General features: G+C 44.3%; 1 protein-coding gene across 3 annotated transcripts in view; it reads left to right on the top strand.

The window, feature by feature from the left end:
• Positions 1-20,903, top strand: part of LOC133155674 (spectrin beta chain, non-erythrocytic 4-like) — a 31,024-nt gene that overhangs the window by 7,138 nt on the left and 2,983 nt on the right. Inside the window, exons 8-42 of one of the 3 annotated variants that reach the window (XM_061281171.1) lie at positions 32-147; positions 216-328; positions 394-581; positions 757-874; positions 942-1,100; positions 1,799-2,101; positions 2,573-2,723; positions 2,803-2,939; positions 3,005-3,154; positions 3,269-3,637; positions 3,803-4,017; positions 4,193-4,330; positions 4,478-4,718; positions 4,843-5,001; positions 5,129-5,259; positions 5,327-5,552; positions 5,678-5,880; positions 6,843-6,933; positions 9,763-9,909; positions 12,716-12,979; positions 13,124-13,348; positions 13,822-13,911; positions 14,267-14,545; positions 14,709-14,839; positions 15,046-15,250; positions 15,408-15,653; positions 15,937-16,071; positions 16,139-16,383; positions 16,718-16,856; positions 17,521-17,605; positions 17,803-17,999; positions 18,262-18,597; positions 19,016-19,485; positions 19,735-19,795; positions 20,009-20,265. In XM_061281171.1, coding sequence (XP_061137155.1) covers positions 32-147; positions 216-328; positions 394-581; positions 757-874; positions 942-1,100; positions 1,799-2,101; positions 2,573-2,723; positions 2,803-2,939; positions 3,005-3,154; positions 3,269-3,637; positions 3,803-4,017; positions 4,193-4,330; positions 4,478-4,718; positions 4,843-5,001; positions 5,129-5,259; positions 5,327-5,552; positions 5,678-5,880; positions 6,843-6,933; positions 9,763-9,909; positions 12,716-12,979; positions 13,124-13,348; positions 13,822-13,911; positions 14,267-14,545; positions 14,709-14,839; positions 15,046-15,250; positions 15,408-15,653; positions 15,937-16,071; positions 16,139-16,383; positions 16,718-16,856; positions 17,521-17,605; positions 17,803-17,999; positions 18,262-18,597; positions 19,016-19,485; positions 19,735-19,795; positions 20,009-20,265 — 6,720 coding nt within the window. Of the gene's footprint in view, positions 1-31; positions 148-215; positions 329-393; positions 582-756; positions 875-941; positions 1,101-1,798; positions 2,102-2,572; positions 2,724-2,802; positions 2,940-3,004; positions 3,155-3,268; positions 3,638-3,802; positions 4,018-4,192; positions 4,331-4,477; positions 4,719-4,842; positions 5,002-5,128; positions 5,260-5,326; positions 5,553-5,677; positions 5,881-6,842; positions 6,934-8,751; positions 9,011-9,762; positions 9,910-12,715; positions 12,980-13,123; positions 13,349-13,821; positions 13,912-14,266; positions 14,546-14,708; positions 14,840-15,045; positions 15,251-15,407; positions 15,654-15,936; positions 16,072-16,138; positions 16,384-16,717; positions 16,857-17,520; positions 17,606-17,802; positions 18,000-18,261; positions 18,598-19,015; positions 19,486-19,734; positions 19,796-20,008; positions 20,266-20,903 lie in introns of those variants that run through there. The other 2 variants (XM_061281173.1, XM_061281172.1) reach the window with 2 other exon arrangements.

The raw sequence follows: 20,903 nt of genomic DNA, 5'->3' as shown, positions 1-20,903 counted from the left end.
TAAAAGTGAGTGTCCTACTTCCCAACTGCAGACCAGATTTGATTGAGTTTAACAAGCTGACCAGGTCCAACGCCACTCACAACCTGCAGCAGGCCTTCAATGTTGCCGAGCAGAACCTGGGTCTCACCAAACTGCTGGACCCTGAGGGTGAGCACTGGATCTCACTTGTTATTCATGAGTGCTCTGAAAATAAGGTTTGATTTCTTCACGCACAGATGTGAACACAGAGAATCCAGATGAAAAGTCCATCATCACCTATGTGGTCTCTTACTACCACTACTTCTCCAAGATGAAAGCTCTCATAGTGGAGGGCAAGAGAGTCGGCAAGGTAACAGACGGTTCATCCGCACCTCATTCAAAATGTGTTTGGGTCCAACCACTCATGTGCTTCAGGTCCTGGACAATTGTATCGAGTCCGAGAAGCTGGTGGAACGTTATGAGGCGCTGGCGTCGGATTTGCTAGAGTGGATCGAGAAGACCATCGCGGTCATTGGCAATCAGAAGTTTGCCAACTCACTAACCGGCGTTCAGCAGCAACTTCTGGCCTTCACCACCTACTGCACTGTCGAGAAGCCCATCAAGTGAGTTGAAGGCCACTCCAAAAAATGCGAGTGTAGAAATTAGATTCAAAGGACAGCCCATTCATCCATTGATTTTCATGAGAAAGTTATTTCCCACGATAACAATCTGTGAATAGAAAAAAAAAAAAAAAATCAAAAGGCTGTCCCACGTCAAGATAACTTTTCTTGACCACAGGTTCCAAGAAAAAGGGAACCTAGAAGTCCTTCTCTTCACCATCCAAAGCAAACTAAGAGCCAACAACCAGAAAGCCTACATGCCTCACGAGGGAAAGCTCATCTCTGACATCAACAAGGTGGTCTTACGAGATCTTAGTCGTTTTAAGTTAATTTCCCTGTTAGCCTCACGTAGCGTCTTTCCAGGCGTGGGAGCGACTGGAGAAGGCGGAGCATGAGAGGGGCGTGGCTCTGCGTAAGGAGCTGATTCGCCAGGAGAAGCTCGAGCTGCTGGCTCAGCGCTTTGACCACAAAACCACCATGAGACAAGCATGGCTCAACGAGAACCAGAGGCTCGTGTCACAGGTACTGTGAAGAATAACACCTAAGCACCCGAGGCTTCTTGATGTCATAGAATGACTTGGAAGCGTCGGAAAGCTCACCCCGTCAGGAAGTCAGAAGAACATTCATCCCTGTATGACTTTCCATTAAAAAGTTATTTCAACCGTGAATGGCTGAAACAGCTGAAAATCTTGGCTCGTTTTCGTTTTCCCTTGTTAGAGAAGAAAGCTCACTCATAAAAATGTCAAAGTAGAAGTTAGATTAATCCCTGTGTGACTTTCAGTTAAAAAATAATTTCCATCCAACGATCCGTGGATCTGTGGAAGGCCGAAACATCCCAAATCAGAAAGTGGATATTTCCCTGTACACCTAGATAGATGCGGGAGGTACCTTTCTTATTTAAATATGGGTGTAGAAATCAGATTCAGTCTTACTTAATTTTCTGTTAAAAAATGTTTTTATCAACTGTAACGATTTGTGGATGTCCGAAACAGACTAAATGACGTTTCCTGACAACGCCGACGGAAACAAGAGACAACTGGAAAGCTCACCCCTAAATCACATTGGTGTGAGACATTATCTTTGAGGTTGAAACTCATTCCAACTCTAATAATCTAAAACACTCGAGCGCTTGCCTACATACTTGAAGGTTGTGGCTAATGGGGTAGAAGTTCAACATGTCCACCAAAAAGAATCTTCAAGATGTTCTCCGTCCTCACTAGGACAACTTTGGCTACGATCTTCCTGCTGTTGAGGCGGCCATGAAGAAGCACGAGGCCATCGAAGCAGATATTGCCTCATACGAGGAGCGAATCGGTGTGGTGGTGGAGCTGGCTTCCGAGATGGAGGTGGAGAGCTACTACGACATCCGCCGTATCTTGGCCCGCAAGGAGAACATCCTGGGACAGTGGAGTCTTCTGAAGGAGCTGGTTGCAGGCAGGCGAACCCGGCTGGAGAAAAACCTGGCCCTGCAGAAGACCTTCCAGGACATGGTCTACATGATCGACTGGATGGAGGACACACAGGTAGCTGAAATGTTAGAGCAATTTACAAATTGTTAAATGTGTATGTAAAAACGTTTTTAATAATAATTCTTATTTAATTCACAATGTAATTTCTTTTAAAAATTGTGCATATTGTTAATATTTTCCTTTTTATTTTGACAGTATTTTATTTAACCCATTATTTCATAAAATTAATTTAAAAATGTCAATTTGTTTATTTTATAAATTGGTATGTATTATTTCAATGAATTTATGAATGACATTTATTTGAAAAATATAAAATAGAAAATTAATAAATTATTTCAAGACAATGATTACATTTATGCAACAAACTTAAAAGGTCTCTTGCTTATGTAAAATGCTCGATGGACCAGAATAAAGAAACACACTGTATGTGGCTCACGAGCCATAATTTGCCCAACCATTGTCAAGTACCTTCAAGATCCATCCAACCACCGACTGTTACAAACCTCCTTCCCATCTCCTTTGCAGGCCCAATTGCTGTCTAAGGACTTTGGGAAGCATCTTCTGGAGGTGGACGACCTGCTGCAGAAGCACAGCCTGCAAGAGGCCGACATTGGGGTGCAGGCTGAGAGGGTGGAGACGCTCAATGTCGCTGCACTCAAATTTACCACCATTGAGGGTACACATAACACTAATTTGCCCACATAGAGGGTAGCAACCAGAAAATGACTGACTGCTTTGTATTTCTCATCTCCAAGGTTATCAGCCATGCGACCCCCAGGTGATCCGTAACCGGGTCAATCACGTTTTGTCCTGCCTAGAAGAGCTAAAGGAGTTGGCGGCCAAGCGGCACTCTGAGCTGGAGGAGTCCCGGCAGCTTTGGGCCTTCTTCCAGGTCTAAGATTGAGGCTCGGATTCGATGCTGAAATGCAAACATGTTAACATGTGTCCTCTAAACAGGAACTGGAGGAATCTGAGGCCTGGATCCGGGAAAAGAGCTCCATCCTGGGGGCTCAGGGCTACGGCAAAGACCTCAGCAGCGTGCTCAAGTTACTCCAGAAACACAAGACCCTCGCTGGGGAACTGATGGCCCACCGAGCCTTGCTGGAGGTGTGTTTGTTTGTGTGTGTGTGTGTGTATGTGCATGCTTTTGTGCATGTGTGTTTGTGTCCCCTCTGTCAAGCATCAATGGAAAAAAGATAAAGCTTTTCAAATTGTCTTCAGACGACTATTCAGGGCGGTCAGCAGATCCTGAATGAGAAGAACTTGGGTGCAGTGGGCATCCAAGAGCGCATCCTGGATGTGACTGACGAGTGGACGCGGCTAGAGGAGCAAGCTGCGCAGCGCCTCGCCCACCTACAGGAAGCGCTCAACTTTTTCCAGTTCTCCACCGAGATGGACGACCTGGTGGCGTGGCTACAAGACTCCTATCGCCTGGTGTCCAGCGAGGACTTCGGCCATGATGAATACTCCACATGCTCACTACTCAAGAAGCACCGCGGCGTCAGCGAGGATATCAACAAGCATCGGCTGCTTGTGGTGGCGCTGCGCAAACACTTGACAGTGCTGCCGCTGCGTTACAGAGAGCAAGAGGTGTGTGCAATTATTATTATTAATTATTATTATTTTTATCATATAATTGATAATTGTTCAGCCATAGTGATCAATAAAGATGTATGGAAATTGGAGAATCGGTGAGTAACTGGTTGATGTTGTCTGATCTCAGTTTTGGTGGCTTCTCCATGTGATTTTGTGCAGGAGGTACAGGTTCGGATGGTTGAGGTGGAGCAATTGTACACAGAGGTGGTGGAGGTGGGCGTCCTCCGCCAACAGTGGCTCCACGACGCCCTGGCCGTCTATCGTATGTTCAGCGAAGTAAATGCGTGTGAGCTGTGGATAGATGAAAAAGAGCAATGGCTGAACAAGATGGAGATTCCCGAGAAGCTCGAAGACGTGGAGGTGGTGACACACAGGTGGGACACTGCCGGAAAGGGAACAGTATCTTCTTGTGTATGGTTAGCTGCTTAGTCATGACATGAAGGTATCGTCTATGTTTTTAGAGAGGTGACAAAGTGCATAGCAAAACAAGTAAACGTTACATAGAAAGGGTAACGTTACATTCAACATTCATGTTTTTTTTTTTCACAGGTTCGAGTCCCTGGATCAGGAAATGAACAGCCTAATGGGGAGGATATTGGATGTCAACCAGATAGTCCAGCAGCTTCTGGATGGGGGACATCCATCCTCCACAGAAGTCAGAGGCTGTCAGGACCACCTAAACTCCAGGTACTGACACAAAAGCCACTTGAGGTTCCAAATTAGAACCACACAAGTTGGGGAAGACCTTGAAGGAAGTATATATGATGTGTCAAGTAAGGTCTTGAGTAGAATGGAGATGAGGAGAGAAATGTTTACATATTGGTCCCGTGCCAGGTGGAACAGCATCGTGGCTCTGGTGGAGCAGAAGAAGAATCAGCTAGACAGCATGCAGCGTCTTCAGAACTACTTGTTGGAGTGTAGCGAAATTAAGTCTCAGATACAGGAGAAGCGCAAGGCCATCGACGCTACCCAGTACGCCGGCAGCGATCTGGGTGGCGTTCTGTCGCTGCAGCGCCGTCTCTCCACCATGGAAGGAGCCCTGTCTGTGCTGGAGCCCAAGCTGATGCACCTACAGGTATGCACGGCGGGGAACGTAAAGATTTTACATTTCAAAAACACTTGATTTTTTTTTTATTGTCTATAATGATAGACAAGCAAAGGCAGAAACGTCAATCCTAGTTTTATTTTTACGGCTGCAGGAGGAAGCAGAGCACCTCGCCACCGCCCATGCCAGTCGGGCCACGGAAGTCCTGCTTCCCTTCGACGGTATCAGCGTGGAGTGGGAGGAGCTTAAACGTACTCTGCAGGGCTGCGAGGACTCACTTATGGTGGCCGGCAGGTTGCAGAGCTTCATCCAGGTAAGCAGATGGCGCTCATACCAGTTAACTGCTAATTACTCAAAGCATTAAACAGTTTATTGAATCCAGAAAGTCAAAAAAATACTCCATGTCACACTTTCATTGGCATGTTGCTGCATCCCACCAGGACTTGGACTTGTTTCTGACCTGGCTAGTCCAAACGCAGACGTCTGCTGCCTCAGACCAGTTGCCCAATGACTTGGAGGAAGCTGAGAAACTCATCAACAAACACGCTGCACTCAAGGAAGAAATAGGAAGGTATGTACCTTTGTGTAGTCACACCACACTTTATCATAAAAAAGAGTTAACCAGTTATTCTCTGCAGGTACGAGGAGGACTATGAGCGTCTGCAAGCTATGAACGAGCTACTGGAATCAGAGGAGGCGCCTCTTCCGCAGGCCGCGCTGCAGCAGTGGCTGCAGAAGCTGGACGTGGGCTGGAACAAGCTGTTGGAGATGTGGGAGAGCCGACGGGACGTCTTGGTGCAGGCACACATATTCCACTTGTTCCTGCGTGACGTCAAACAGGCGGAGTCCTTTATCAATAACCAGGTGAGGAAGGTTAAGGTTTTAACCGATTCGTCAACTAGTTGATGTGAAGAAAAAGAACATCCGAATCAAATATTTTAGAACAACAAAAGCCCTCAGTCAAAGTCATTTGTTGCTATGTGATATAGGAGTCGGCACTGGCCCACGTGGAGCTTCCCACCACGGTGGAGACAGTGGAGGCTGCGGTGAAGAAGCACAAGGACTTCACCACCACCATGGAGCTCAACTTGCACCGCATCAAGGCCGTCATCGAGGCCGGCGAGAGCCTCATCAGCCAGAACAACATCTACTCGGAGCGCATACGAGAACGTGTAGACACCCTTGCCAACAGGTACTCAACCTTAAAATGATCTTCATTTATTATGCCCTTTTGCTTAGTGCTAAACAATAATGGGAAATGCGATGGACGGGCTAGTGGATAGCATCAGTGTCATGGTGTGATAAACTCTTCAATCAATGGTTATTATTAATAATATTATTTATATTTATATCTGAGACTATTTTCTTCTGGGCATATTGTTATTTTGTCTTTGTCCATTTTTAATTTATTTTTTAAAAAAAACAATTGAAGGAAAATATGTTTAATTGCTTTATAAATAAATATTAAATAATAAATCTTTTTAAATAAAGATATATTGCAATTATAGATTCAACCTTTTGCATTTTGATTAAAACAATTCATTAAAATTAAATGAGTTATCATAATACGAAAGCATTTGAATCAACTGTTTTATTATCAATACAAATCATATACAAATGCTCACATAGTTGCAAATTTTCGACCCAATACTTGTATCTCCATAGTGTATTTTCTGTAAATGTTTCAGACAGACAAATGTGAGTGCAGCTGTTGCTTTGTTATTCAACCACTATTCAACAGCGAGCATTTGCAGCCGGAACTGACACCTGCCCATGAAATTTGTCTGAATGTGTGTGTGTGTGCGCGTGTATGTGTGTGTGTGGTGGGAGCAGGGCTGAGAGTGTTGACGGGTGGAGGGGTTTGTGCGCCTATCCGCTCAACATAAAGAAGCATGTACCGTGATTACTCACTATTACATTTCATTGAATTAACAATTCTAATTCATCCATTTACGCTAGAGTTATTATTTTTCTTAGTTAAATTGCCAATAAAATGCACAGAACTTTAATAAGATGGTCAGTGTGTTTTTTTTCCTGTATTTCTGGATTTTGTGTAATAGCAATTTGTGTAATTGTAAAGTAACAAGGACACTTCTGTTTCTGCAAAGTTTAGAGCGACAGTGTCAAACTGACGTTCTTGCATGTTGGGTTCAGGGGCAACCAGAACCGGGAGCAGGCCCAGCAGTGGTTAGAAAAACTCAACGACCAGTGGGCTCTCCAGAGGTTCCTCCAAGACTGTCACGAGGTGAGTACAGTATGTTAAAGACCATACTGGATTGGTTCTGAACCTTCTTTTGTCAGTGGCTTTGTAAACACTATGTTTTGGTCACATGGTGTAAATTGTAAATGTGTCGAAATTGGTCACCCCAAGTCATGCTATCATTTTTACAATTATCACCAAGATATCATATTTGATTTGCCATTTCCCCCCCAAAAGCACAACAAAGACAACAATAAAACATCCAAAAATTCCAAAACAAATTGAATAGGTTTGGATCATACCAATTCCTTTGCCCCAAAACAGTTGGAATCACATGAACCACAACAGTCTCAGAAGAGTCAAAACAAAATCCTTTGTTCACAAAAATTTAATTTCCAGTGTCCATGAAATCGGATTAAAATGTGCCGATTTGAAAGAATACTTGTCTAGTTGCTGGTGTTCTGCTAGATTTTGTTCCATGTTGCATTTGCTGTCTTTTTACATTTCCATAACCAATCAGATAATTGAGCGATGTCATTTTTTTATTGTTGTTGTTTTTTGGATGGCGTTCTGAATAGCTTGGTTTATCAATTAATCTACAGCAGATAAAATACACATTTGGATTTCGAATACACTTTTGGTTTGTGAATTTAGGAAATCTCAAAACTGGTTGAGTTTGTGCAACTTTGTCTCTGCTCAATTATTTATGAGTGTGGCTTCTCATCACTAATTTACTGCATGAAAAGGAATGGACCTCACGCTCTATAATTATACAGTATGGTAGTAGAATTTTTGTAAAATACAAAATCTTCAAATACAAGAAATTTAGTGTGAGAAAGTTGTTTTTAATTCACTGCACTGTTTTTAGTGGCACAGTAGGTGTGTTCAAAAGCATTCTTGACAGTCACTTGGGTCCTGATTTACATGCCAAGAGCAAGCCGAGTGCAAAGTGCAGTCCTAAGTGTGCGCATGGTTGAACTCTCTTCTGGTATTTTCAAAGACGGGCACAGTTACAAATGGGCGTTTGCGCTGATGTGAGAGTGAACACAGCCGACTTACTTCCTGGCTCTTTTACTTGCACACAGCCCTTGCAGAAGCAGATATAGACACGGTTGCGTCCATGCAGAAGATTGAGGTGTGCAAAATACAAATTGCAGTTGGGATATCCGTACTGCACATGTTTGCATTTGGGGAATGACATCATTGATCTGGGTGAAAATTAACAAGACATAATCGTAGTTTTTGATGTGTCCTTGCCCGCCATGTTATTGAGGAATGGAAAAGTGTCTTTTTGCACTGCAATTCCTACAATATCATCCATTTAAAATACGCCAGAACATTTTGGGATCCATGACAGTCGTTAAACAGAAAGTCACGTAGAATTGAAGCGCATATAATCGAGGCTTAGCTGTATGCTTTTTTAGGAACCGTAGATGATGTAAAGTTGAGCAGGTCAACCACAGATCACCAACGTGAAGTGGGCACAATATATAGTTGAAAATGGTTTTGTATGGTTGTAAAACACAATATACGTGTACTGCTCGCTTAAAAATATTACCCAGAATGCCTCCCTGCCATCGCCCCTGTGCACTGAGGCTGAGCGTGTCGGCTGGTTGAGGACAAGTTGTTGTATGATTCCTGCTCGTGCGATGCGACTGCAGTCGGGTGGCCAACTGCAGAAGTGGGGGTGGGGTGTGTAGAAGTGTGTGTCCTTTTCAAAGGAAACACACATACACACCCCCTCCATCATCAGCTCTGTCCGGTAAGCCCTCCTCACTTCCCCTTCCTCCCTTCGCTTCCCACCTCCCTCAATGAAGGTGGGAGGTGCCAGCGCATCATCTCGGGCCGTCTGCCATTTTATTGTTGTGGAATAAGGAAGGGGAGGAGGAGGAGAGCGAGTTGTTTCCCCCCTCTTTCTCCTGTGCACGTGCTCGGATGCGGACCCTGACGACGAACCCCTGCCCCCTTCTCATCCTCCTCCATCTCTTCATCCTCCTTGGGCCATTCCCGTTAAGGAGCGTCGCCGGTAAAAGCCAGTTTGAGTTGAAGGCGATGCTGCATGCGGATTTGAGGATGTTGTTGCCGGGAGACCACGATGCTGTCGTGTGCGTGTCGTGCGTGTGTACGTAGAGATTCCTGCTCGCTCGACATGTGTGTACTTAGTGACGACTTATAAGCATGTGTGTATGACCTTGTCCCAGTATGCTGCTCTGCTCTGTGTGTTTGCTAATGTGTGTTTAAAGTGACTTATGACAACGTTTTGTGTGAGTGTGCGTGCTTGTGTGTGTGTGTGTGCGTGTGTGTGTGTGTGTGTGTGTGCGTGTGTGTGTGTGTGTGCGTGTGTGTTCTAAACTTGTGCATGTTAGGGAGGAGCAGTCTAAAAATGCTTTAGTCAGTTGAATTGATTTTGTTATATCACAGTTTGTTTTTTACATTATTCTTTTATAGATGCAGATACATATGTAGAGGAATATCAGAAAGATGCCTGTAAATCTGAGTTAGTCATGATTATTTTCTTCATTTATTGTTTTAACTAAAAATTCTTTTTCAAGGATTAAAAGAAGCTTTTAGAATGCACCTTGAATCTAAATACTCTTCTATTTAATGATTTTACATGCATTCCAAGATTCTAATAAAATGTATATATCGGTTACAAGCTTTGAAGAAAATTGAAGAAACAAATGCAATTAATCGCAATTAATTTGAAAAAAAGTGAATTAATTATTTTAAAATTGTAATTGCCTAACTGCTCTAATATATATGTATATATGTAAATATTTATTCAGGATGACAAATCTTGATTGATTGGTTGATTGATCGGTTGATCATTCGATTGATCGATCGATTGATTGATTGATTGATCTTTCTCCATAGCTGAGCGATTGGGTGAGCGAGAAGATGTTGATGGCGAGAGATGGAAACCGCGATGACACGCAGAAGCTTCACAAGAAATGGCTCAAGCACCAGGCCTTCATGGCGGAGCTGGCGCAGAACAAAGAGTGGCTGGACAAGATCGAGAGGGTGAGACAAGTTATCCTGATATCCTCATTCATGACAAAAAGCATATCATGCACCGTCTAGGATACATATTGCGTAAACTGCGATTCATCTTCTTTATTCTTTATATCGTAATTGCCTTCCGCACATTTAGTTCAAAGTCTATCCTGACTTTCCTCATTCCTTGCAGCAAGTCAAATATATATCATGCGCTGTTAGTTTTAAGGTGGTCCATTTTGTTGTGATTTATCTTTATTGTTACCTTTGTTGTGTTTCATGCTTACTGTCTGTTAGTTCAAAATCAATCCTTACAATCAATCCTACCTTTCCTCCTTCTTTGCAGCAAGCTTATCATGCACTGTCAGGGTTTTTTCTTCATTGTCATTGATACCTTTCATACTTTATTTCAAAATCAATACCGTCAATATATCCTGACTTTCCTCATTCTTTGCAGCAATTATCATGTCATGCACTGTCAGGGTTTTCTTCGCGCACTGAGAGTCATTCTCTTCTTTGTCGTTGATACCCTTTACACTTTTTTAAGTTCAAAATCAACCCCGACACACTTCCCTGAGTTTTGTTATTGCTTGCAGAAAGCAGCATATCATCAAGGTTATTTTGGCATATTACTGAAAACTGGCTTCCGTTTCTTTGTTTGAGTTTAAAATCTACCAAAGTATTTTTTGTACTTTTCTTCTCCACACTCATTTTAGTTGGAAATTATTCCAGACTTGTCATCAGGATTTTTTTTTTATTCCTAGCAGCAAACAGTATATCATACACTTTTTTTGATATAATACAGTCAAGTGCCTTTTGTCTTTTTATGCTTTTTACGTTTAGTTCAAAACCTATCCTGGCAATCTATCATTATTTTCTTGGTCATCGCATCATGCAACATAATAATCAGCACAATACTCTTTCACTTTCTATATTTGTCCTTTCTTGTCTTTGTTGATGCGTTCCAATGTGTATTTCATTCAAAATTAATATGCTAACATAGTTTCCTCATTCTTAGCAGCATACTATGCACATCTACTTTCAGTGTAACACTGCAAACAGTCTTTCTTCTTTTGCTTTCTTTGTTGCCATCTTCTATGCTTGCATTGCCTGAGCGAATTTGGCATGATACTGCATCCACCAATAATCCAAATTATAGAAGCTAAACGTGTTACGACATGAGTGTCACTCAAGCCACTCTTTAGCTCGACGATTCTAATTGTGAGGATATCAAACTGGGGACTTCTCAGCCGCCGCGCGTTTGCTGAAAACCAAAACGAGGTCACGCGTGCGCTGACTCGTGCGCCGCATCACGCTTCCTCTGCAGTGTGTGAGTGGGCAGGGCTGAAACTAAACTCCCCCGCTCGGAGGGCAATGAGAGAAAATGGACTGTATACCAACCATGACTTAACATTAAAAGTACAAGTACATTTACGGAAAAATAACGGGAAACATACTGTGATTCCCTTGAGTGTTAACCATACTTGCTGCCTATGAAGAGCTCTCCAATCAGAATGGAGAACAGCATCCTGATTAAAGGGCTGACGTCTTGTGACGGATCCTACGGTTTTTCGCTGTCCTGGTTGCGTCTCCCCTGAGAGCTTATGACTATTTTCGTCCTCAATGAAGACACAGACGAGGACTCTTTGAAGTCAGAACATGCGTGGTTAACAAGTGATGCCTTGTTGGGCCTGAGAGGCACTGAGAGTCCAATTTGAATGTACAAATGCACACAATAGCTTGGTTATGTTGAATACATTCTAGTTTGACAGACTGTTTTTGGGATTACATTGGGTGGTGTGCTGTGTTGATAAGGTCACATTAGTTTGCTAATTGCATTGATGATTATGAAATGTGAACATCCAGCATGTTCACAATTTGCCACATCTCAGAAAAACAAAGCAAACTTCATTCAGGCAAGGTGTTGTCGTTTACCAGAATATTCACTTTGTTGCTTTTGTTTGATAGTGAGGTCACTCTTAATTCGTATTTCCCATAATCACTTTAGACACAGGACGCTTGTATAGCTCCACTTATTTGCTGGCCATTAAGCCTTCTCCTGCACTGTTGCATTGAAAGCATCATTATTATAGCACAAATGTTGCTTCCACATGGGGAACCAGTATGTGGAATGAATGACTGTCAGGTTTCTCACACTCAGGGGGTAAATATTGACACACTAGCTGCGAGTGACATTTGGAGGCTAGCAGATGTCTGTCGCTATGACACGCGCAGATCTGTACGTGCTAGCTTCTGTCAGGCGACCTTGTTCACTGTGTTCCGTCTGTGCTCCGGAGATTTCCTCTTGTGGTGTTTTTCAGTAAACAATTTTACAATTGCAATTTTGTGATCATGAGGAGTGGAATCACCTCCTATGTGAAACAAAAATTCAGCTTAATTCTGTGCTTTACTGTTTTTAAACATCTTCTGTTTCATGGAATAAACCTGAAAGACAAGCCACGGTGTTGTCAGTGGACTTTAAAGGAATTTAAATAAAACCAAAAATTAAGATTTTTCTAGAAAAAAACAAAAAAAAACAATTGTATGACATCACCCCTTTGCTGTTGGCAAAAAGTGAAAATCGTTTGGCTGGGGGATGGGAGGGAGCAGGTGTGTGTGTGGGGGGGGGGGTCTGTGTGTAATTTAATGGTACATCATCTGCACTCCCCTCCCCCACAATTACCATGCTCTCTCCTTTTCATCTGCAATCCCCCATCACAGATAGACTTACTCATGCACATGATGACATATGTCTGTGCTGCCTTTGTTTTCATTTAAACACCCACATGACAAGTACATAGTGTTCTTGACATAACATGACGTAACATCGCAGGAGGGCCAGCACTTGATCCAGGAGAAGCCTGAGCTGAGCCCACTGGTGCGTCAGAAATTGGAGCAAATTCGTGAGTGTTGGCTGGACCTGGAGAATACCACGCAGGCCAAGGCCCAGCAGCTCTTCCAAGCCAACAAGGCCAACCTGCTGGCTCAAAGCTACCGCAGCCTGGACCAGAGACTAGGGCAGATGGAGGGCCAGCTGGCCTACGTGGACCGCGGCCACGACCTGGCCACCGTCAACAGACAGCTGAAGAAACTGCAGGTAGGGACCGCAATTTAGACTTAACCCACCGACACCTTCCAGACGAGACACATGTATCTACCCACCTAACTACTCTCCTGACCAACCTACCCAATTAACCCATTCAGCTACGACCTTCATGGTTTTCTGTCTCTGTGCCTTCAGACCATGGAGTGCCAGATGGAGGAGTGGTACCAGGAGGTTAGTGAGCTGCAGGCTCAGGCAGCCGCCGTCCCGCAACAGACACGAGCCAAAGAGACAGTGGCTGAGCAGCAGGCAGCAGTCGAGGCTCGCATGGTGCGCCTTATCGAACCCCTCAAGGAGCGCAGACGTCTCCTTTTGGCCTCCAAGGAGGTGCACCAGGTGGCACGAGACCTGGAGGATGAGATGGTAAGTTCGTGCAACAATAAACATTTTTAGAGAATGTCAGTTGGGCAATAATAATCTATAATACTGTTCCGTCATCATATTGTTCACATTTTTCATTCTGCACTTATCTTTCAAGCATTTCTGTAGAACACAATGGTGATTTCCCACTGTGCAACTTTTATAGGCTTTTATGTGGGAACAATGCTGCCATGCTTCACTGGTGGTTCTTTTTCTGGCTTTTGTGTGACACACTAGTCTCACGTCAGATTTACTCTTTGAGGCTTTTTTTATATTATAGCACACTGCTATCGTGCATTGTTACGCTCTCAGTGTAAGCTGCAGTGCACTACAAAAGGCCTGGACAAGTACACGTGAGAGATGTGAAAACATGAAGTGTAGTGGCAGGACCGCATGTGCAATGTAGTTAGCCTTTCATTGTCTCTTAATGCATGTTCTCGTGTGAGCAATGTCTGACTCGTCAATGCATGTTGCAGTTGTGGGTGCAGGAGCGCCTCCCATTGGCCATGAGTCAGGAACATGGTTCTTCCCTACAGTCGGTGCAGCAGCTCATGAAGAAGAATCAGGTGGGGTTTATTTATTATCTCTGTTTAGCAGTATTTAAAATTATTTTAATCTGTAATACAGTGGTGGGCATAATTTGGATCACGAACCATATTTGGCCCACCCAATATTTATATTATTAAGTTTTTTTTTTTTAAATGATTTGCCCATTTTACAAAGAAAATGTTAAAAGCAAATTAATTTTTTTTTGTTTATCTATAAAATAATTTGTTGATTTATTGTACATATTGATATCACTTTGTTAATAAAAAACATTTACAAATACATACATTTAATAATGTTTTAGTTATTTGAATAACTACTGGTAATTGTTTGCACATCCCTACTTTATTGCGTCGCTTCCCTTTCTTATTTCAGACTCTCCAGAGGGAGCTCCAGGGCCACCTGAGCCACGTGGAAGACGTCTTGGAGCGTGCAGCCATCTTCGCCTCAGTCCGCAGTCCCGATGCCAACGCTGTGCGGGCGGGCCATGAGCAGCTATCGCAGCTGTGGGCGCTGCTCTGGGCCGAGACGGAACGCCGGCAGCTGGTGCTGGACGCCATGTACCAGGCGCAGCAGTACTACTTTGACACGGCTGAAGTGGAGGCCTGGCTCAGTGAGCAGGAGCTGCACATGATGAATGAGGAGAAAGGGAAGGTGAGAAGAAAATGTGTATTTTTAGGATGCCACAACACAACCCACGTGTGACCCAATCAGAAAAGGCCCAACAGTCGCAATTATTTGAGGCTTGGAAATTATTTTCTGAGTTGCCTCCATAAATCGTCTTCCTTCCTCGTCATTTTTGTCTTCTTCCATTCAGGACGAGCCGAGTACGTTGCAGCTGCTGAAGAAGCACCTGGTCCTAGAGCAGACCATCGAGGACTACGCTGAGACCATCGGCCTGCTGTCCCAGCAGTGTCGGCAGCTTCTGGAGATGGGACACCCTGATTGGTTAGCGAACAAACACATTATTACAAGAGAGTTTTTGGACAAACTTGAAAATCTTCATAGACTTTTGAAATTGATTAAAAACAACTTTTTGAAGTAATTGAAGAGTCTTTAAAGACTTTTTGGACCAACTGAGAATTGTAAGAGGATTTTTAGACCAATGGAATTTCAGTCATTAAAAACTGTTTGGTCTACTGTTTCTGGCACAGTGAAAAAATCAGCAAGCGTCAGTCGCAGATGGATCGCTTATACGTGTCGCTGAAGGACCTGGTGGAGGAGCGTAAGAGCCGCCTGGAGCAGCAGTACTGGCTCTACCAGCTCAACCGCGAGGTGGATGAACTGGAGCAATGGATCGCCCAGAAGGAGGTGGTGGCCAGCTCGCCCGAGCTGGGACAGGACTTTGAGCATGTCACCGTAAGTTCTGACACTGAGGATTCCGCAATCACCTCCATCAGAAGCATAACAGTAGGTAAATTCTGTCCGAAAGTGACAGCTTTACCGTTATCCTTGTGATGCTGTAATTTGGCAAAAAGGCACTCGAAAAAAAAAACAAATGTCAAATATGTTTTAGTTGCTCCAGGAAAAGTTCACGGAGTTTGCATCAGAGACGGGCAGAACGGGTCAGGATCGCGTAACGGCTGTCAACCAGATGGTGGACGAGCTTATCGATTACGGCCATGCTGAGGCCGCCGTCATCGCAGAATGGAAGGACGCCGTCAACGAGTCGTGGGCTGAACTGCTGGAGTTGATGGAGACAAGAGCGCAAATGCTGGCTGCCTCGCACCAGCTGCACAAATTCTTCACGGACTGCCGAGAGGTGACCTAGCTGCGCTGCTCAAGTCATACGAAAGAAAAGTTGGACTGACGCCCTGACGTGTGAACTTTTAGTGACCATCCAAGAAACACACACTTAAAAAGTCCTGAAAAATCTGATGTTCTTAAAATTTTCTGTGAAGACATTTTCAAAATTCTTCCAATTCTTTATAGTCTTAAAATGTTAGAGAAGTATAAAAAAGTTGTTGTCTTTAAATGTCTTTAAACGTCTTTAAATGTCTTATTATTGGAAAAAAATCAGTAGCTTGTGCTTACGTGCTTTCCAGGTTCTATCTCAAATTGACGACAAACACCGCCGATTACCAGAGGTGCGCATCCGTCAGAGCAGCACTGCCAACCCCAGCACGCTGCAAAGGCTGCTGCAGGGCTTCGAGCAGGACATCCAGCTACTGGTCACGCAGGTACAGCATCTTTGTCGCCCCTGATCTGACTAGGTAAAGAACTTCTAAATGCATTGTGGTCCGTCAGGTGCGTCAGCTACAAGAGAGCGCGGCCCAGCTAAGGACCGTGTACGCCGGCGAGAAGGCGGAAGCCATCGCCTGCCGCGAGCACCAAGTCATGCAGTGCTGGAAGGAGCTGCTCACCTCCTGCGAGGAATGTCGGCTACAGATCACCACAGAGACGGACAAACTCAGGTTCTTGGGCCTGGCCCGCGATCAAATCATGTGGATGGACTCCATCCTTTGCCAGATCGACACGGGGGAGAAGCCGAGGTACATATGCGTGCGGCACCCTTTGATAATGTTTTAATAATTATTTGTGTTAATTCTGAACCCACAGTGGTTGATTTCAAGCTTGGGTTAGGGTTGCAAACAAGTGTTAAACCTCAAATTAGGGTTTAAAGACAAATTTGGGCTTTTGAAATGTGTTTCATGCCTAAATTAGGGTTATAAACATGGCTTAGGGTTTCAAGTTAGGGTTAAGGTTTTGGTTTGGGATTTAATCAGGAAATCGCAGTGAAAATTTGACTTACACTGTCTGAAACTTTAAGGGAAAAATGCCACCATTTCAAATTGTGATAATCATATGCGACATTGTACTGTTCAGGGACGTGTCGTCTGTGGAGGTTCTGATGAACTATCACCAGAGTCTGAGGAATGAGGTGGACGCTCGCAGTCATAGTGTGATGGAATGTATCGACATGGGAAAAATGCTGCTGGCGGCTAGAAACCCGGCAGCTCACCAGGTCTCAACTCAATACTCATACATACTCGAGGTTTCTCAACTTTTAGTTTGCCACGTTTTGTATGACCAAAATATCAGGGCACACTACTGAGCAAAAATGGCATAAAACATTTATACAATAGTACATTCACTTGCATATTTCTAGTTACAAACAGTTATTATTTTTTGTTTTATGTTGAGAGTTGCTTGAGTGAAATGAAAAGAAAATGAGAGCCAAAGTTGCCGATACGCTTTCAGATGTTTATTGGATTGAACAAACAACCAAACGCAAAATGAAAACTCTCGCAACATGGAAGGAGCAGACGTTAGTTCGGTCAACTGCATGGCAGATGAGCAACCAGGAGCCGGAGTGTGAGCTACTGATGTCACTTAATTGGCCATGCCCCAACACATAATGTATGTGCATGTGTGTGACTTTTTTTTCATATGTATTACACACATACATTGCTGTCTTTCTGGATTACAAATATGCAACAAAGAAAAAAATGGTGGTGGTATTTTGGGAGGCTGAAACGGATCGCGGGACATTCTATCACGACATCATCACATGACATTACTGTGACATAATATGACAACATAGCAGGACATTGTACCCTAAGTGCAAACTCTCACATAATAAAGGTTACACTGATGATGATGGTAACACTGATAATTTTTGAGTGCAGATCAAGGAGAAGCTGGATAAGGTGGTTGCTAAGCAACATGAGCTATCTGTGAAGTGGGACAAGCATTGGGAGGCACTGCAGCAACGTAAGCACACACGCACAAGTAGAGTACATTATGGGAAGCGTTTAGTCGAGTAGCACACAGTTGTCAACTCATGACATCGACCAGTAGTCGTCATTTATGGAAAAGAAAACGCTTCAGTGTTGATGCAATACGACACACTGTACGTGTAACAATGGACCGTACTCACAGTATGGTGGCCTCAAACGTTGTCCGTGCAGTGCTGGAGGTTCACCAGTTCGCTCAGGAAGCGGTCGTGGCGGAAGCGTGGCTGGCGGCGCAGGAACCGCTGGTCAGCAGCAAGGAGCTGGGAGCAAGCGTGGATGAAGTGGAGCAGCTCATTCGCAGACACGAAGCCTTTCGCAAAGCCGCCGCCACCTGGGAGGAACGATTCAGCTCGCTCAGACGGCTCACCACGGTACTTTTTTCTTGTAGACCTGTTCTTAGACTGAACGTTAGAGTTAGGAGTCAAAGTCAGGATTTTCATACTAGGGTTTCAAGCCTGGTTTGTGCTTCAGACTCGGGTGTCAGGTTTCAATTGTAGTTTCAAGCAAGGGTCAAAGCTTTAAGACAAAGTATGGGTTCAATCTTGGGTTTGTTTGGGGGATTACGGGGATCAAGTTAGGGTTTTAAGCCCTACCGTCGTGTCCCTAGTAGATGTTAAGGTGTTGTTTGCGCAGGTGGAGAAGCTGAAAGCGGAGCAAAGCAAACAACCGGCAACCCCTCTGCTGGGCCGTAAAGTCTTCCTGGATCCCCAGGATGCCTCCCCGGCTCTCCCTTCTAGCCTCCCCCGCCTGCCCCTCTCCCCCGTCATGAGACAGACCATCTATGAGCAGAACGAGGCCAGCACGCCACCTTCCCCCTCGCCAGCCACACCGACGCCGTCCCCATCGGGGGTCCGACATCCCGTACATCCTGCCCATTCGTCCATCTTGTCCGTAGCTACGGCCGCCATGTTGGTCTCAGCCAATCAGGCGCGAGATAGCAGCAGGAAGGTGGATCAACTTCAGCCCAAGGTGTGTATACTTTGCCATTTTTCATTACTTTTAGTTTTTATTTCCCTTTGACTTTTTATATTTTGAATTTGTTCATTTGAATTTGCCTATAGGGTGCGTTTACTAGGTTTTTATGTTCATGTTTTTGAAAATGCTTAAGGTTCGATAGAAGAGATAAGAGAAAAATGGATGGAAGCATGAGCCTTTGGATAGACAGCCAGTTAAATAGAAGTATGGATTTAAAGATAGTTATAGAGTTATAGTTAGTAGATTTTTTTTTTTTTAAATGCTTGACGCTAAATGGACTGACGGCTGGATAGATATTTTGTGTACGGAAAATGCTGTTTGTTATTGACAAACAAACAAAATATTGTTTTTACTATTTATTTAAAAAAAAGAATATTTTTTCAATTGAATCATTCCATTTATCTTTTGTCAGCTCGAAGTGGATGCCAAGCCATCTCCGTACCTCCGCCAACCTAAAATCAAACACCTGGGCGACGCCGTGACGCCGCTTCTGGTTGCCAGCCGGTTGGAGAAGGCCCGGGAGAAAGGCAGAGAGATGATGACGGAGAGAGCCGAGGTGGCCGTGATGGCTGAGGTGGTCCTTCAGGAGCCTAACCGAGGTCCCAGGGCCTCCAGGACTAACCCCGAGCCGCAGGTCCAGCCTCAGCTATCCGGCGAGCAACTGATTCAGGCCCGCAAAAACGAGCTTCCTCAAGAGGTGTGGCGAGAACACGCTGAGCGGCGGGAGCGGCGGACCTTAGAGAGGCAGACCTCCAGCGAGCAGGAAGGACACGGAAGCCACGAGGGCCGGAGGAGAGAGCGAGACCGGCACCGGCTTGAGAGGCAGGAATCCAGCGAGCATGACACTGGAAAGGAACATTCTGACAGACGCTCAGGAGGCGGGTGAGATGTTTGTTTTAAGGACAATCACTTTTCCAACACCAAGATGCCCATTTTCAGGTGTGTCAAACTCATTTTCAGCACTTAGGGTTCCTTCAAAGGACCATTGTGACTAAAGTCAAATCAATGTGTAATCATTTTATTGCGTATACATCATTGTGCATATAGCCAATAAGTGTGGAAACTTTCTTTGGCTCATGATTGCATTTATTACATAAAAACAGCGGCCATCTTGTGCTTTTCTTGCCACAGAGAGAGGAGAACCACCATGGCGGAAATAGTGGAACAGCTTCAGGAGAGAGAAGCAGCACAGGTTGGAAATTTACGCAAATTACGATTTTGTTTTCCATGGGTATTGTATGTACACGTGCAACGTCAACGTGCTGAAAAGATATTTCGCTGCGTATGTGGCGTGATGACTTTTTTATGCTATGAGACATACAACGTTGTGATAACGGAATGATTCTGAACAAAGCTGTGTGTATTAATGAAATATTTACCTTTTCCTATCTGTGCCCCCCTCAAGGCCCGAGGCGAGGTTCCCCGCCTGCCAAATGGCATCCCAGAAAAGTCTTCCCGTCCTGATCGGCCTCGAGCCAGGGACAGACCCAAACCCAGGCGCCGGCCGCGACCCAAAGAGGCAGGAGAGACCACGCGGCGATCCCGCTCGGCTCCATCCCAGAGTGGCCCCGCGACCCCCCAGCCACCCGCACACAGCGCACACCACGAGGGCTTCCTTTTCCGCAAGCTGGACATTGAGAGCTTGAAAAAGAGCACCAACAGGTGGGTCTTCTGGATCCTGATGCCTGATGCAGGATATGCCTGACAACACTGCAGTTCATCACAGGTGGTCTTACACACCAAACCTATCTAGGAGAAAAGTCATTTGTCTATAGTTTCCCCCACAAGGTGGTCGAGACTTTAAAGACTTTGTTAAGTTGTTGGAAAAAAAGCTCTTCCGCCACTCCACAGAGTTTCTGAAGCCTATGAGACTTTTTGGTTGGTCTAAAAAACACTCGACTTTCCAGCTGATCCGAAAATTCTCTTAAGACTCTTGAGTTGATCTAAAATGTCTTTAAAGACCACTCATTTAGTCTACACAATCTCTAAAGCCTCTTCAGTTGGTCCACAAAGTCTCTTAAGACTCTCCAGTTGATCTAAAAGGCCCTCAAGATTCAAGTTGGTCTAAAATGTTTTTGAATAGTACTTCCTGCATTAGTCTAAACTCTGTCTAAAGACTTTCCATTTGGGTCAGACGGTGTTCACACATTTCCAAAAAGGTTGTGAAATTGACTTTGAAAAATCTCCAAGCCCTTTTTATATTCAGGAATTCTTTGGCCTAAAAAGTCTCTTAAGACTATTCCGTTAATCAACTTTCATTTAACCAAACTTTTATACTGTTTGTTCCAATCATTGCTGCT

Source organism: Syngnathus typhle, linkage group LG6 (assembly GCF_033458585.1).
Source record: "Syngnathus typhle isolate RoL2023-S1 ecotype Sweden linkage group LG6, RoL_Styp_1.0, whole genome shotgun sequence".
NCBI lineage: Eukaryota > Metazoa > Chordata > Actinopteri > Syngnathiformes > Syngnathidae > Syngnathus > Syngnathus typhle.
Note: the sequence above shows the minus strand (reverse complement) of the source record. Positions and strands in the feature narration are given on the sequence as shown.